General features: G+C 55.4%; 4 protein-coding genes across 4 annotated transcripts; all 4 read right to left on the bottom strand.

Annotated features, from left to right (window-relative positions):
• Positions 1-119: 119 nt before the first annotated feature.
• On the bottom strand, positions 120-5079 carry QC762_201980 (uncharacterized protein). Its single transcript, XM_062887087.1, has 2 exons — positions 1005-5079; positions 120-927 (listed from the first exon to the last, which is right to left on the bottom strand). Exons 1-2 carry the CDS (start codon positions 4594-4596, stop codon positions 311-313), a joined length of 4209 nt encoding a protein of 1402 aa, XP_062746875.1. The 5' UTR covers positions 4597-5079; the 3' UTR covers positions 120-310.
• Positions 5080-5982: 903 nt separating this feature from the next.
• QC762_201990 (uncharacterized protein) lies at positions 5983-7105 on the bottom strand. The gene is made up of 3 exons (XM_062887088.1): positions 6697-7105; positions 6422-6622; positions 5983-6351 (listed from the first exon to the last, which is right to left on the bottom strand). The coding sequence occupies exons 1-3, from the start codon at positions 6710-6712 to the stop codon at positions 6188-6190; spliced, it is 381 nt and encodes a 126-aa protein (XP_062746876.1). The 5' UTR covers positions 6713-7105; the 3' UTR covers positions 5983-6187.
• A 546-nt stretch (positions 7106-7651) lies between these two features.
• Positions 7652-11319, bottom strand: QC762_202000 (uncharacterized protein; the record flags this gene model as incomplete). Its single annotated transcript, XM_062887089.1, has 2 exons — positions 7652-8608; positions 8665-11319. The coding sequence occupies 2 exons, from the start codon at positions 11317-11319 to the stop codon at positions 7652-7654; spliced, it is 3612 nt and encodes a 1203-aa protein (XP_062746877.1).
• A 1077-nt stretch (positions 11320-12396) lies between these two features.
• Positions 12397-16812, bottom strand: QC762_202020 (uncharacterized protein). The gene is made up of 3 exons (XM_062887090.1): positions 15950-16812; positions 15743-15886; positions 12397-15687 (listed from the first exon to the last, which is right to left on the bottom strand). The coding sequence occupies exons 1-3, from the start codon at positions 15999-16001 to the stop codon at positions 12983-12985; spliced, it is 2901 nt and encodes a 966-aa protein (XP_062746878.1). The 5' UTR covers positions 16002-16812; the 3' UTR covers positions 12397-12982.
• Positions 16813-16848: the final 36 nt, after the last annotated feature.

A 16848-nucleotide genomic window follows, 5' to 3' on the forward strand; every position in this document is an offset into this window, starting at 1 on the left:
ATCGCAAAACAATGAATGCTAATGCCCCCCCCAAACTGTGTCGATAATAAAGTTACATTTCCTTCCTTCCCTCCCTACCCCTACCCCCTAATCCCACACACACCACCCCAATATCAAAATATGTGCTGCCATCTAATGCAAACTAAAAAAAAAAAAACCATTTGTGTCGAAACAAGAAAAAGAAAAAACCTTACCTTTTATATACCCCATGCTGATCAATGCCTAGGATATACGATACTCCCAACCCATACACCATTCCCAAATTTTAAATAAAAAAAAACAATAATAAATTACTCCCCAATTCCTCCCCTCACTTCTTCTCATTCCCCTTCTTCTCCCCCTCCAACTTCCCCGCCAACACCTCCGCCATCTCCTTCGTCTTGACCTGCAACATCCACGTCTCCAACCCCTTCCCATTATCCTTCGCCACCACCACCTTCACCGCCTTCGCCCCCGGCGGGTCAACCTTGTACGTTATGCTCGGAATCAACAACTTATTAAACGCAATGTGCCCGCGCGGCTCTGCTCTCAACAACAACCTCACCGCCCCCGTCTCCTTGTGCTTCAGCAGCTTCAGATTACCAATCCCCTGCACCGCCCACCCCTTCTTCTTGTTGCTGTTATTATCAGTCGACGAGTCGTTCTCATCAGCCTCTCCCGTGTTATACTTCATTGCCTTGGCGCGGACTTCATGGACGACGGACTCGTCCTCCTCGCCCCGGCCGCCGTCGGTTAGCGAGATTTGATGCTCCTGTGGTGCGTCATCCCCGTCAGCGTTTGTCCCTTGAGTGTTACCATCTTGAGTAGCAGTGGTGGCAGTAGCAGCAGTAGCAGCGGCAGCATTATTGCCGCTGGCAGAAGGCTCGGGGGTCCCAGCAGCCGGCGTCGTCGCCAGGCTTGAAGCACCTCCGAATGTGAAAGGGGTATCTGGGGGGAAAGGGGAAAAGATCGAATTAATATGGATTTTGAAGTGAAGTGAAGTCGGGGGTAGGGCAAATACTCACTTGTACCTGTAGAGGTTCCCCCACCAGGAGCCAAACTGTTTGCAAAGATGGAACCCCCGGCGGGGTTCTGGGACGCACCACCAAAGGAGAACACGGGTCCCGATGAAGGAACGGCTTGAGAAGCGCCGGCATCCGACGCGCCACCGAAGCTGAAAGTAGGGACACCGCCCGCACTAGGGGCAGGGGTGCTGCCAAAGGTGAAGGACTGCGTGGCGGCAGGAGCACCACTGCCGAAGGTGAAAGATGTCGGGGCGGTCGGGGGGCCGTCCTGGCCCGACGTGAATGGGTTGTTGAACGAGTTGTTGGCCGAGTTGCTACCACCGGCCGTGAAGTTGAACGAGGTGGAAGCGCCGGCAGTGGCACCGGCGTTGCCAAAGGTGGAACCACCCGCCGGCGCCGCAGGCTGCGAGGCAGGTGTAGATCCAAAGGTAAAGGACTGTGTAGCCGGAACCGTAGTCTGCGAGCCACCAAAGCTGAAAATGTTGCTAGCCGGGGGCGCAGAGGGCGCCAGAGTCTGGCTGTTAGCAAACAGGCTGGCAGGAGGCTTCGACTCTGGCTGGATCGTGCTTCCACCAAAGAAGGGCTTGTTCTCTGGCGCCGAGGTGGTGCCAAACAGGCTCTTCGTCTCCGTGGCAGCGGAAGAAGTGTTGCCAAACAGCGACTTGGTCTCCGCCGCAGGAGCAGCACCAAACGTAAAGGGCTTGGCCTCCGGGGCAGGAGTGGTGCTGCCGAACAAAGATTTGGTCTCCGGGGCCGGCGTAGTGCTACCGAAAAGAGGCTTGCTCTCCGGAACAGGTGTAGTCGCAGTGCTACCAAACAAACTCTTGGTTTCGGTAGCCGGGGCCGCAGTGGTGTTAGCACCAAAGAGAGGCGTGCCGGCAGCGGCAGGCTGTGTGTTGCTTCCGAACAAGCTGGCACCCGGAGCGGCGGTCGAGGCGCCGAACAAGCTCTTAGTCTCCGTGGCAGGAGCAGCAGTACCTGCGCCAAAGAGGCTCTTAGTCTCGGCAGGCTTGGGAGCCTCAGGTACAGGAGTGGAAGCATTAGATCCAAAAAGAGAAGGAGTCGCAGACTTGGTGTCAGTGCCGCCAAAGGCAAACTTCTTCGCCGCAGGCTCCTCGGTAGACGGGGCAGTAGCGGAAGCACCAAACAGGGTCTTGGTCTCCATCGTGGGGGCCACAGTGCTCGCGCCAAAGAGACTCTTGGCCTCGGCGGGCTTAGCAGCCTCGGTGGTCGCAGTGCTGCCGAACAGGGACGCGGCAGGAGGAGTGCTCGCCGCAGGAGTCTCCTCCTTCTTGGCCTCGCCAAATAGGAGCTTGGCAGGGGCAATCTCCTTCTTGTTCTCACCAAACATGTCCGTAGGCTTGAAGGTAGCAGTAGCAGTAGCAGCCTTGCTGTCGGCAGCAACGCTGATAGACTTGCCGCCGAAGGTGAACGAGGTAGGGGCAGTGGTTGGCAGACCAGGCACGGTGGCAACCTTCTTCTCCTCCTCCTTCTTGGGCTCAGAGGCAGCGGGAACAGCGACGGACGAGCCAAAGAGTGACGAGCCTGTGCCGGTAGACGTGGATGGCTTAAATCCGCCAAAAGCAGGAGTAGCAGCAGGAGTCGAATCAGCGGGCTTAGGCTGGAAGCCCGAGAACAGGTTAGCAGGAGGCTTGGAAGTCTCCTCGGAAGCCTCATCAACCGTCTTCACAGTACCTCCAAACAGGTTAGTAGGTGCAGGCGTCTCCTTGGGTGTCTCCGCAGGCTTGGCCGACCCGAAAAGGCTGCCACTAGGGGCGGCAGGCTTGGGAGCAGTAGAACCGAACAGAGAAGTGCCTGGAGCTGTAGCCGCAGCCGGGGCCGCGAACTTGATAGGAGTATTAGCATCCCAGGTCTTGTTGGCAGGCGCAGGCTTAGGCGCAGGCACAGGGGCAGTCTCCTTGACTGGGCTGACAGCTCTCTCCTTTTCAGCAGGGGTAGGGAACAGAGATCCATCATGAGTACCGAGCTTCCGAACTGGCTTGCCGTCAGCGTCCCGTGTAATTCTTTCAAACAGGCTGCGGCCTTGGCTGAAGCTCTCGCCCGCCTCCGACGAGGAGCTCGAGGTGCCGTTAACCGACGCCTTCTTGTCGCCAGATGAACCCTCGCCGCTGTCAGTCTGGTCCTCGGATCCGCTAGCCTCCTCGGTGTCCTCTTCCCCGGCATCGGATTCACTGTCACTATCTTCATCAGCACCCTCATTACCGCTGTTCTTGCTCGTGTCGGACAGATGACCAAAGATATTAGACGACCCAGCTGGCTTCGAGGAAGGCGCAAACAGTCCGTTGGGCTTGGCTTTCGTGCTAGGCTCGAAGAGGCTGCTTGTCGAAGCCTTCAAGGACTTGACAGGAGTGTTGTTCGCGACCTTCTCAAACAGAGACTTGGTAGCCGATGGAGCCTTGGCAGGGGCAGGACCTGGCTTCTGCAACTTGGCCGGCTGGTTGCTCTCCTCGGGCTCCTCGTCGGCCTTGCGCTTGTTCTTCGCAGAAACCTCGGGCGCACGAGTGCGCTGGACACTGCTCAGACCAGGGCCTGGGCGGGCCCCTGGCTGAGGGCTCAGCTCGATCGACGCCTTGCGCTTCGCTCCGCCGTTCGTCTTGGGCGCAGACTCTTCCTCGTCATCGGAATCGGGGATATTGTGCTTCTCCTTCCATTCCTTCTTGACAGCCTCGGAGGCGCGCACCGTCTTGAACTCGTAAAGGCCATATCGCAGCATGATCAAGCTTCGGCTCTTCTCGTACTCCTTTGCAAAGTTCAAGATATTAATCTTCCAGTCTTTCTTGTTAAAAACCTCGTCGGCGGCATACTTCAACCGTCGCAAGTCGAGAATGCAAAAGAACTGGCGTCTCTGTTGCTCGTCGAGATCGGGGGGGCAGTAGTGCGCCAGGAACTCGTCGGCATAGACCGATCCGGTTCGGTTGAGCTCACTGGGCACCTCCTTAGCCATCATTTCTCCCGTGAGATGAACCGGTGGGGACTGAATCCTCATCTTGAAGAGATCACCCGAGGTGGATGGTTGGGGCAGGGCGCGCCCATTAAGCTCGGCGGTAGCAGCCCGTGTCGTCGCCCTGCCGGGGGTGTTTGGCGGGAAGCTCTGGTTCAGTGAGTTCGTCGGCTTCGAGGACGAGTAGTTGGGAAGGCCAGGGCGGGATGAGATGGCTGAGGAACGGAAGATGTTGGTTCGGGTAGAGCTCTGGCCTGTGAAGTTTGTATTGGGGCGCGTCGCCATGGACGAGGAAAACGAGGAGGGTTTGTTGGGATTGTCGCCAGGCATCCGTCTTGGTGTCCCGATCGTGACGGTTCTGGTGTTGAGATCTGATGCTGTGAAGCTCTGGGAGAGCTTGCTTGATGGGCCATGGGGCCGACCGATGATTTTGCGCGAAGCCATCTGGGAGTCGGAGGCGCGCTTCGCCGGACTCTCGGGCGCAGACGACGCGCTGGCGGGACGTGGCAGCGAGGGCGCAGCGTCCTTCATGGTGGCATCCTTCTTGGAGTCCTGCTCAGTTGGGGTGGTAGAGCGCTGGAACAGGGCGCCGAGGCCGAAGATGCTTCGCTTCTTGGATGAGGGCTCCATGATTGCGAGTCGCTCGTGTGGCCGGTGTTGAGCTTTTTGAGTGCAATCGGAGGGAGAGGCCAAAGTCGCCAGAAAATAATTTCTATTATCTAGACAACAATGGCAGAGTCGAGACAAGAGAGTGAGCGAGTCTCTCTTGTCGATAGAGCCACAGGTGGTGGGTTGGGGTTGCGTCGCGTGTTAGGTCGCGTCGTTAGTAGTGGTAGGATTTTGGTGAAGAGGCTTTTTGGGCCCTGTTGGGGTTGATTGACGTGATGTGATGTGCGCGAAGTTGCGCGGTGTGGGTTTGCGACTTTTTGGCACGGCTAGGGCTGTCAACCAACGCGCTTTCTATCGGGCAGAGATAGCGGAGACGTGGGAGACAGAAATGCAGGATATGGTGGTCCTGTGAAGAGACAGGCAGACGATGGCAGATTGCCTTGGTCGACAGCTGGGAGCAGCAACAGGAAAAAAATCCTTGCAACTTTTCCCAAGCAAAAGCAGCGGCACAGGAGAGCAGCAAAGCTGGAGAAAGGGCGCTAGCTGGGCAAAGCAGAGACTGGGGGTCGTGTGCACGGGCCATATTCTTCTCCTGACCGATTGATGACTTCTGGCGCCTTCTTTGGGCGGCGGATCTTGCCGAAGCCAACTATTTTGCTGTCTTTGCTGCAACTCTTTGAGCAGCCTTGCAGACAATGTCGCTGTAAGGTTTTTCACTTTGGCGCGGAGCCCGATGCACTATTTGATCTTGTTTTCACATGGCTATTGATAGGATGTAAGCAGTAAGCAAAAGACTTCCAAGCAACACCAACTTCTATCTATACCTGTCAGTTACAGGGGGGCAGTTGTGGCCTTGGTGAGAGGGGCACAAGTCTCTTCACCTGACAAGAGCATGCTTGAGCCAATCATTGTGTACTGCAGGCCCCAGAGACTCTTGCCCCTCGGAGAGAGCTGCTCCAATGATCTCAGTGCTCCTCTCCAAGTCGTGTCCTCTATGACATGCAAACAATACTTGGGCCAAATGTCCAGCATATGCCTTACCTTAGCATATACTCCAGCCACGGTATATCAGACCCAAGACAACGGTTCAGCCAATAGCCTGCGAAGTGCAAAGTTTTAATTGTCACAAACCCCATCCCCAATGCCCGTTCACCCTCCCCACGAAATAGTTGATACACACAAGTAGGTTAGCCCGTATGATATCAAAGACCATTAGTAGGCGCTTAAAGGTATTTAAAAGGCCTATTGATCTGCTTTTAAGGTATAGTTGATAATAGAGTATAAGTTGACCTGCTTTTACTATGTCAACTATTTTGTGGTGAGGGTGCCATTCAATACAAGGCAAGTTTCGTGACCCGCATCACCCCCACCCTTGGCAACTTGACAACAAACCCACCCCAACAAAAAAATATAATCACAGAAAAAAATAAGTCGCATTCGTCCGCCCTCATCTCAAGAGAGCTGCCTGCCCCCCCTCTGAATCCAATCCTCAAGAGGGGAACAGGGTGGTATAATACTAATACAAGGAGATCCCAGCAGTACATCGCACAATCATTAAATCAGACAACAACAACATCTAAACTCTCAGCCCCTCCCCAAAAGGAAAAAACATCTAAAGCTTAGCCTTAGTCTGCGCCTTCTTAAGAATAGGATCCAGCTTGGTAGCCTTCATGACATCTCCCTTGATCTTGAGCTTGCCAGACATGAACAGTCTCTGCGCGTTGGCCTTGCCGGCGACAAGAGCGCCAAAGTCGGCGTCGGAGAGGGAGAGGGTGACTATTTCCACACACCACACACATCAATAAACAATCCTTCCAATTTTTATTTTTTTCAGGGGTAAACATACCAGTAGGCTTCTCCCCAAGCCCCTTGCCAACAGCCCCCTTGTTCTTAAGATCAATGTGCCACTCGTCCGTCTCGCCAGCCTTGTTCTTGAGCACAAAGGCGAAAACAGCGTTGCCGGCCTTGATGGCCTCCTTGCGGTCGGCGTCGGAAGCAGAGATGGCCTGGTTGATCGCGTCAAAGGCGGCCGAGGAGGGGAACTTGTCTGTTTATTGTTAGCAATCCAGTGTTGTTGTTGCGACACGACGTCGGGTAGCGCGGGAGCAGGGGATTGCGTACCGTTGGCGAGAGACATGGTTGCGGTTTGTAGCGGTGATAATGATGTATGAAAAGTTGTGTAAAAGTCGCGAGGTGAGACGATGGATGAAAGATTAAAAACAAAACCACCCCGAGAGGGAGAGAGAGAGAGAGAGAAAAGGCTTATAAGTAGTTCGGTCTTTCGGCGCACTTCTAGCGCTTCCTGCCTCCGGATGCGATGACGACTGTTACATGTGAACTCAACCTCGGCGCATTCTCTTTCAGGTCCAACAAGCCAAGCCTTCACGCGCCATGTGGCCCCAAACGGGAATCGGACCCATTACCCCACACCAGGGGATCTTGGCCTTGTTTTCCTCCTCCGTGATCAACACTTTGCTCGCACTTTCACCAGTCATTAGTGTCGACGACTTGAGGATGAACTGCATCAACCCATTCCCGCGGCTAGGAATTTGTGTTTGTTCCCGAGTCCGTTTTGCAGGCATGTGCCTGGTTGAGCAGCTTTGCATCGAGTCAATGTCAGGCACTACGGAGTAGCGCAGCATACGTTCCAAGTTTCAAACGGCCCGTTGCCAACGGTTTTTGACTGTCTTTTACCACGACATATCTTGACCAGGTGTGAGCTCTTCTGAGAGAGATATCGCCGATCTCTGTTTATCTTGCAGCTTCGCGGTTTACAAAGTAAAAAAGCACGTTAAGCCACTGGGAGGCAACCTACTAACGAATACACACATCGTCAAATATCAAGCCCATCTCACTCAACCCACAGTCCCATCAAGTATAACTCATCTAATATTGAGTCCCCCGTATTACAGAACCGACATATATATCAACACCAATCAGCAACAATATAAATCAAACTTCTCTTATTCATTTTCCCCCCCACTATCCCTTCCTTAAACACACCCAAACCTTACAACATTAACAAGTATCCCTTACAAAAAAAAAAAAAAAAAGACAAAGCTCTCCCAGAGAATAATCACCACTCCACCTCATCAGCCCCAACCAACCACAACCCGGCCACATCCTTCGCCAACCCCAACCTCAACCTTCTCATAATCTCCTTCCCCGCCGTATTCCTCCCAATCCCCTCCCCAACCCTCCAATCCCACCCCCTCTTCACATTGCCAACCCCCCTTCCCCCGTTCCCACCACTCAAGCTCTTACTCAACTCACTCACCACCCTCCCCATACCACTTCCCGCACCAGCAAGCATCAAATTCCCCCCCTTGCCTTTCCCCAACAAATCCTCCGGCCTCCCCCCCTTCGCCAGTCCACTCCCAGGCACATTCCCCAGCACCACCCTCAAAAACTCCTCACACGCCTCCTTGACCCTCTCCCCCACCGCCTCCAGGTCCTCAATCGCCTTGAGTATAGTGTCAATCTGATCCATGCTCAAGACCGGCTGGCTAGCCTGCCCAAAGTGAACGTTTGTATTAGACGGATCAGTCACAAACACCAGTGCCTCCCCGAGCAAAGCAAGAAGGAAGTCTTCCGAGACGATCCCATCGCGTGTTTGATCGTACAGACCGCCGCGGATGTTGTCGTCCGAACTGGCGATCACGCTGACCAGAGCAGTGGCGGCTTGCTGCTTCCGTGCAAAGGGGCTGGTGTGGCCAGGGAGGGAGTCCTTGTTGTCTCTAATGTCGTAGAATTGTCTGAGGGAAGCATAACCGCTGAGCATCTTGCCGAGGAGCTCAGCACCTTCCATGTCTCTGGCTGCGAGGTCCTCAAGGGTTTTGTTCCTGTCGTTGAGGAGACGCTCGAGGTAGTTGTCTAGCTCCTGGGCAGGAGGGAAGGCGCAGGACTGGATGAGGGAGTAGGACAGCAAAAGGTTCATGACCTCGCGGACTTTGTTAGGGCGGTGGGCGAGAGCGTAGTACCACATTGCCTCGCCGTAACGTTTCGAGTCGCGGGCGAGGATCTCACCAAAAGACTGCAAACGATGTTAGCATCAGTGGCAGACCACAAAACAAGGCGAAAAAAACATACCTCAGCGGTGTCCTCAGCATAAGGAATCATCCCCAACTCATTCAACAAGCTCCACAGCTTATCCACCGTCCTGCTCGAGTCAACATGCAGCTTGTCAATCTGCTGCTGCACCAAGTCCTTCATCAGGTCCTCGCTGTACTCGGCAGAGTCCATCCTCCCCAGCACGTGAATGGCCAGCTCCCATCCATCCCTGGTGACTCCATGAACCGCCACCTTGGAAAGCTCCTCAAACTCGGACAAGGCCCTGGCGTACTGGGCAAGGGTGCTATCCTTGATGCCATCAACATCGTCCGGGCTCCCAGGATCGACACCCAGCACCTCCAGATCATCCATGTCCAGGTCATCAAACCCAAACACGCCCACCGGCCAGTGAGCTGGCAGCCACTTGCCCAAGCTGGCAATCTCGGCCAGTGCAGTCGCGATCGGCAGCGACCATCCCCTCAGCAGCCCAATAACAGCCTTGACGTTATCCTCAAAGATGCACGCCATCCCCAACTCAACCGGGTTCTGACTGTTGAAGTGGAAATCACTCTCCACCGCCGCGTGAAAGGCCCTCCCCAACCTATCCAAATAATTCCCATCCTCCACCCCCCTATCCCTCACAACCAAAGCCTGTGACCTCCCCATCTGGCTCCCCCTAAACCCCTTCCCACCCTCCCCCCCCTTCCTCTCCACCCTGCTTTCATCCCACCACCCCAGCAACCCAACCGTAGCCTCCAGCCAGTCCTGCGCCGCCTCCATAATCGCCGCCTTCTCCCCCAGCACAATGTCAAAAACAATATTCAGATTCTCATAAATCTCCCACGGCACTTTGCTCTCCGCCCGTCTCGCCATCCCCCCAAAACTCTCCTTGTTACTCCCCAGGCTCCCCCCAAATTCCCCCTCATCACTCCCCTCCGCGAACCGCCTCAACAACTCCAAACTCGCCCTCGCCCTCACCCTAAACAGCTCCCACTCCCCCCCATAAATCTCCCAACCCCCCCCCACCCCCGGACACCCCTCCAAAACACTCACCAGCTCCCCCACCGCCCTGTCCACATTCTCCAGTGCCCTCTCCGTGTAGGCATACTCCCTATTCACCCCCCTCACAGCCTCCCACCCGGCATTCGCCAGCAGCGCCACCGCATCCTCCACCTTCCCCCTCAGCAAGCTCACAAAAACCGCCTGCCAGAACAGCCCGTGGCACGCCGGGCTGGGGTTGTGCGCCAAAATCTCCTCCGTCTGGTTCTGGTACATATCATGATACTCCTCCAGCCACTGAAACATCGTCTGTGGCAGCGGCTCCGCCATCCCCTCCTCATATCTCGTGTGGTGGATCCGCAGCGCCAGATTAGCCAAATAGTTTGCCTTTTCAAACGTGGTCGCATGCGGGCCGGGCCCTATCTCGACCGGATGCTCCTCGTACGGCCTCGGCAGCTTGTTCGCGTAGTCCCTCCACAGCTCCGCCACGCCGCCCGCAACCTCGGCGAGGACGTCGTCCATCTTCTCGGGGTTTTCCCCCTCCTCGCCAACGCCCTCGTCGTAGAGCTTCTCGATGAGGTTTTCCGTGTTGAGGATGATCTGAGGAGTTTCATTGATTTCGGCGGTGCCCATCCGGCTGTAGGCATCCTTGGCCAAAGCCGCAAAACGGAATTCCTTTGGTTTGGTGAAGCCGCTTGGACCGACAGACGACCGGGCAGTAGCACGGAAGATGTTCTCCGCGTCCATACGAGCTCTCTCGGTGGCAGCGGGTGTGGCGAACATGAGCAGATCAGACTCATCACCTACTTGGGCTCGCTTAGCAGCAGCAGCCGCGTTCATATCCAACCACATGTCGGTGTCGCCTTCGTCATCCTCACTATCAGACTCTGGAACGGCGAAACCTCTAGTTGGCGCCGTGGTTCCCGCATTGCTCGTGGTCGTGGGGGCAAACTGAGTTCTCTTGGCGGTAGGAAGAACCGGCTCCTCGACTTCTTCAGCGATGTCCTCTTCCTCTGAAGCAAACTCCTCGGCTATGACGCTGCGGCTCAGTTTGCTAGGTTGTCTGGTGTGGTGCTGCCCGATGGCGGATCTGCCTCCGAGAGATGACTTGGGAGCAGCACCTCCAAACAATGGCTTTGGGGGAGCCTGAGGCTGCTTGGGAGCAGCAAACAAGTTTGAGGATGGGGCCTGCGGCTTTGGCTGTGCGAAGAGACTGGCGGGGGGCTTTTCTTGATATTGGTTTGCAAATAGGCTCGAGGGTGGTTTCTCCTGAGCCTGGTTGGCAAATAGACTAGAGGGCGGCTTCTCCTGTGACTGGTTCGCAAAAAGACTCGCAGGAGGCTTGTCCTGAGCTGGCTTCGCAAATAGGCTGGCAGGAGGCTTATCCTGAGGAGGCTGTGAAAACAAGCTAGAAGCTGGCTTCTCCTGGCTCGGTAGTGGTTGCGAGAAAAGGCTCGAAGGCGGCTTCTCCTGCGGTTTTGTCCCAAACAAATTATCCGGTTTGCTCGTAAAGAGACCAGACGGAGCCTTAGTCTCCTTTGCCTCTTGCCCCAACGAACCCGAAGGAGCCTTATCGGCAGCTGGCTTGGCAAAGAGACTGGAAGGTGGCTCCTCCTGAGCTTTCTCCTCCTGCGGGTTCGTCGAAAATAACCCTCCCGTCGAAGGCTTTACCTGGGCCGTGTTAGTGTTAAACATGCCCCCTCTATTCCCAAAGAGCCCCGACACCGGCTTATCCGTCGTCGTCGTCGTCTGTGAAAACAACCCACCCTCCACCTTCTCCCCCCCCTCCTCCTTCCTCACCCCCGCCTGCCCAAACAAACTCTTCCCCTGCCCCCCAAACATCTTATTCCCCCCCTCCCCCCCACCACCACCCAACCCCTTCACCTCAGGCGTCTTATCCCCACCAATACTACTTCCAAAGCTCAGACTAAAATCATTCTTCTTATCTTTGTTATCCCCCCCACCACCAGTAAACAACCCCCTTCCCCCCCCTCCCATAACCGAACTAGCCATATACCTCGGCTGCCCCGCCGGCGTAAAACTACCCGCAGTATCAATCCCGCTACTAGCAAACTCAGGATGTTCCTCCTTGAATTTACCACCAAAACCACCACCGCCCGCGTTGTTTGAAGAAACAGACTCCCCAAACAGACTATCCCCAAAACTCGAAAAATTCTTTTTATTCGCCCGAGCGTTGGGGCTCCCAGGTGGGGAGGACGACTCTGGGAGGCGGAAGCGCGACATGGTAGCTAGTTGTCGGGCGGGTGCTTCCCTTGTCAAATTGTGATGTGGTGATTCGGGGGTGGTGTTGATAAAGAAGTCGTGATCGAGTAGAAGTTGGTTTGTATTTTGTGATGGAACGATGTCGCTCGCGAAAGTCGCAATGTTATGTTTGTTGAGCTTTTCCTATGATGAAAGTCGACTCAACATTCGTCGTGAAAATAAATCGACTCGTATCTCAGTTGTCGCCGCTGACAAAAAGAAAAAGAAAAAAAAGGTATCGCGACAAAAGTCGGGTCGGGGTCGGCGATTGGTTGTTGTTTATGGTTGAAGAAAGATGGAAAGCTACCCCAAATGGTTACAGCAGGGAGAAAGCTTCAGCACGCACTTGTTGCTTCCAAGCCAGTGGTCTGGGGCACAGACCCGACCCGACGCGACTTTTTTGCCCAGGGCAGCAGCAGCCAGCGCGCCTCGCTCATCAGCCGGCAAGTTCCGCTCCACTTTTTGGCTTCACCACTTCTTGGCATTATCAACTCCTCAACATCAAACATCTTCTCCAAAATGTATATTCTCGCTATAATGCTAATCTCTCTCTCTCTCTCTCTTTCAAAAAAAAAAAAAAAAGGTATTGACTTTCTCCCATTCGTACACTTGTGCCCCACCCTCCCCCTCATCTCATCAAATATTATGTTTACATCCCATTCCCATCCATCCCATCCCATCACAACCTCTCTCTCCCAGCGCTTCGTCACCCAGAAACCTCATATTACACATCACCAAAAATACACACCCACATGAAAAAGACATGCCACAAACATAACAAGAGACGACACAAACAGGCTTCCAAAGGACATGATGGAATACTTCAAATCGGCCGTCACAAAAAAACTTGGCACAAAATTCTCCTCTTCCTTGACCCCCAACTCCTGCGTCAAGACCATCCCAAACACTCGCACCCCCCTCATTGTTATCATATCATGTATCACTCTTTCGCTAACCTCAACAAAAGAAAATCTCCCTCAGGCGCAATCGATCGTTTGACCGTGGGTATTTTGGGCAAAGCACTTTGTAAAAACATGCGCCGCCGCGACGGCAGCGAGTGAAACTGATGCGGGTTCAGTCGTCTCCCAAGCTCCACCTAGGCACTCTGGGGCACTGAATCCTTTTCTGAACCGAAGCTGGCAAACCTTCCCGGCGCGCGGGCACTGTCGGGATGCGGTTGCAAGCCAAACTTTCCCATGCCGGAAACTCCACTGTCCGCCTCGCTGTAGGTGATTCCGAGACCATTCTTTTCCTTATCGGCCGCTCGTTTCTCGGCCTCGCCGTTCTCCCCGTTGTTGCGAGCGTTCTCGTCCAGGCCCATGAGTGCTGGTGGTCTGTGACGCATCTGCCGCGCCTTGGCCAGCGAGATCGTCTTCTGCTGGTATGTCGTCGTTATGGGCTGCGTGTCGTCGCGATCGATGGTGGCCTTCATGAGAGCGGCCATCCACAGCCGGCCCTGCTTGATGTTGGGTACCGCAAAATAATGGACGGTTGGCTTGGTGAAAGTAACCGCCCGGGAGAGACCAGCGCGAGGTGGTACAAGCTTGAAAATAAAGATCGAATCTGGGCCCTCAGAAGTTGGATCACGCTCTGCATCACTGGCGGCAAGAGTGTGAATCTGGCTTCCGGCGGGAATGGCTGGCGAGTTGGTAGCACCGGTCAAGGTAGCGTGGAGCCCGGTGAGCTTCTCGTTATCGGCAGGCAGAACGCGGTGGAATGAAATATCGATCAGGCCCTTCTCCTGGTCATCGTCCTCCGAGTAGTAGTACGCGAGACGTCTCCCCTTGAGAACAAACAGACGAGGCTTCCAGGTCGTCATGAGATTGGCGCTCCGCTTCTTCATCCAGCCGCTGTAATCAGCAGTCTTCATGGCCTCCTGCGGCGTAATCTTTTGCAGACCACGAGTGTACGCGCTCGTCTCCTTCTTGGTCTTCTTGCGGCTGCCGCGGCTTGCTTGTGTCGTGGCCGTGCTAGGACTCTTGGTGGCATCGGCAGAGTCCATCTCGAAGCTCGGGCCAACCGAAGGGGTACTAGATCCTGTCCGGGCTGGCGAGTACATTGGCGAGTCCTTGAGCGGTGAATCCAGAGGTGACAGTTTCGCCTTTTCGTTTCCTGTGATGGCATCCGAAGCTGCCCTCAACCCTCCCAACCCGCTGCGCAGCATCATGCTGACGTTAAAGTCGGGGTGGTTGACTTGGCTGAGGCGCTTCATGGCGTTGACGGATTTTGGCGATGATCGAGATGCGTCTGACGTATTACTGTCGAGCCGAGTGACGGTGGGGTTCATGGACTCCTTCAAGCTCCCCGAAGTTTGGCGCATCGAATCGGTGGTTATTGTCGAAGGTGTGCGCTTGTTCAGGCCATAATACTTTTGGGCGGCAGCCGACACGGATGATTCGCGCACCGAGTCCACACTCCCAAACCTTGAGTGCCTAGACAAGGCGGTTGCGCTCCTGACACGCTGCTCTTCGGCGTAGCTCGTCTTGGGTGAGGTGCGTCCAGCCTGCACACTGTCGCGCTTCTTGAGCACATTTCTCTTCCGGGGGTCGGCGTCGGTGCCGGAAAAGTAACCACGGTCCAGGTCGACTGCTGAATCTTGCAGTTCTGCTCCGGGCTCCGAAGACTCTCGGACGCCGGCCGAGGACAGAGGCCTTTGCTGGAAAGACGACGAAGTAGCGCCACCCAACGTCCAGTTTCTATCAAAGGACGGTTGCTTCTTATGGGCCGTCTGCTGTTGGGGAAACGTGCTGGTGGAGGCGGGTTTGGTGGGTGCACCGGTAGGGCCCGCGATTCGGAAATCCGTCGACGAGTGGCGGCGCGAGTGATGCAAATCTCGGATTGACGCAGCAGAGGGGCGTTTGTCGTGGTACGTGCGGCCGGGCGAATCTACCAAGGGCGATACAGGTGATACGGGCTCATACGGCTCAATCTTGGGTGTTTGTGACAAACGTCGCGCATGGGGCGACATGTTGGACTCCTGGGTCGAATTGTACCGCTGTGGCCCCGAGCTCGTGATGGTGTTGGTCCTGCTTCGCATCCTCCCGACATCAGACCCGGCCTCGCTCCCATATGTCTGAGTTGTCCTCCCTGTGCTCGTCCCCAAACCGTTGGCTTCGTCCTGGAGCTGCTTGATCTTTTGCCACGTCTTGAGCCGCCTTCCTACCGAGCCCAAGTCGAGGGCCTTGATGAATACCGAGGTCTGATCCATTCCCAAAAGCACCTCTCCCGTGATTTCCTGGTCCCGAAATACCTCGCAGTGGTGCTTCTCGACACCAACCGTGAACAAATATTCAGCGACCTGATCTGCGTTCCACGATTCGACCTCGAATCGAGAGTGCACCGTCTCTTCCTCTTCGTCTGTTTCCTCGCCCTGGATATACGAGATGCGGTGGCCGACGTGAGAGCTGTACTCGCTGCCCGAATCATTAGCCCTGTGCCCCTGGCCGCCATCGGGGGATCTCAGGTCGGTGATGTGTTCGTTGATGACATTGAGTGTTTCGTGCAAAACATGGCTGTCGGTGCTAGCGTTGGGCCGTATCGAGTCCAGGCCAGATGCTGCGCCGGTCGGCAGACTGCTAGAGAACGGAGGAGGGCTTATCGTAGGGGGAGCAAGCGTATCTAGCGAGCTCGGTGGGAGCTGAGCGGGTATTGGCTTCGGTGCGCTTTTCGTATCCTCTGCAGGGTGGGCTAGGGGCGTCGCATGCTCGTTATCTTCGGCTAGGGGGGTCAGTGGTGGCTTCGATGCGTTAGAAAACGATGTGTTGGTTGTGACGACAGCTTTCGGTGCTGGTCGGGTGTACACTGTTGACACGTCAGCCTGAGTTTTGCGAAGCCAGGCTCTCCCTTCTCGACCTACCCTCAGGGAACAAGCCGCTATTGTTGTTGACCAAATGTCGGCCCAAGTACCATCCATCGCCAAACTCGTCGTCGCGCTCGAGCAGCTCCACGCGCTCGCCCTTTACCAAGCTCAACTCGTCAGAACTGCGGGCTACAAAGTCGTCTGTATCGCGCGAGAGTCAGCGATGGTTCTATATACCTAGGTTCAGGGGCAGGCATGGCATACGGATGACAAGCAGAATGTCGCCAATCTCGGGCTTCGCATTGTGAGCCGCCATTGTGCGTACCGGGGGTGGCAGCCCGATCGCTGCGCGCGTTGCGGTTGCGTGTGGGTGCTGAAGAGCAAATGTTCAAAAGCGACGACGGCCCAAACAACACAAACCCCGGAGAAAAAGAAAGGCGTCAGAGTCGGCGCTGAAGGAGGGGCGGCAGTCGAGAACTGAAAAATCACGGGCGGGATGCCCCGAAATAAAGGTCGAGTAGTAGGTAGGGGACCTGGGGGGTGGTGACCTCCAAGACCTCTTGGAAGGTGGGCGGCGGCCAAATGAGGCCGGCTGGAGCCAGGCTGCCGTAGAATCCAATGCAGTGGCAGTACAGCAGATCACAGAGATCACAGATATGCGGTGTTCTTAGCAGCGCCGTGGTCTTTCGGCATCCATGATCTCTTGTTGTTGAACTCTTCTATTTCGGTGGCGGTACCTATATGTGTAGGTCCCGTCTCCGGAGTAGAAGACCACGTATTGAGAGAGGGGGAGGGTGGTAGGTATCGGGCTGAAGCGTCGGCGGCGTGGGTGCAGGTTCCGAGATCTGATTGGGGGGGAAGCAATTAAACGGGCGCAAAAGGTTGGGCAGAGTGTGGGCTTCTTCGAGACCTTCTGCCAGGGGGGGCACAGCGCATGCCGACGGAGGACCAAGCGGCGGGAGGGGTGAACAGAAGCGTATCAGAAATATCAGAGCCAGAGAAGCTGTGACGGTTGGCTTCCGATGATGACAGATGACAATTCAAGAACTTGAGCAAGCAAAAGAAAAAGGTACGTCCGTACAGATAACCAAATGGACCAGGGGAAGGGGCGACAGCGAGATGCTCCCGCAGTCCACAAAAAAGCCGCCAAGACCAACGTAGCG

Source organism: Podospora pseudocomata (assembly GCF_035222375.1).
Source record: "Podospora pseudocomata strain CBS 415.72m chromosome 2 map unlocalized CBS415.72m_2, whole genome shotgun sequence".
In the NCBI taxonomy this organism is placed as follows: domain Eukaryota; kingdom Fungi; phylum Ascomycota; class Sordariomycetes; order Sordariales; family Podosporaceae; genus Podospora; species Podospora pseudocomata.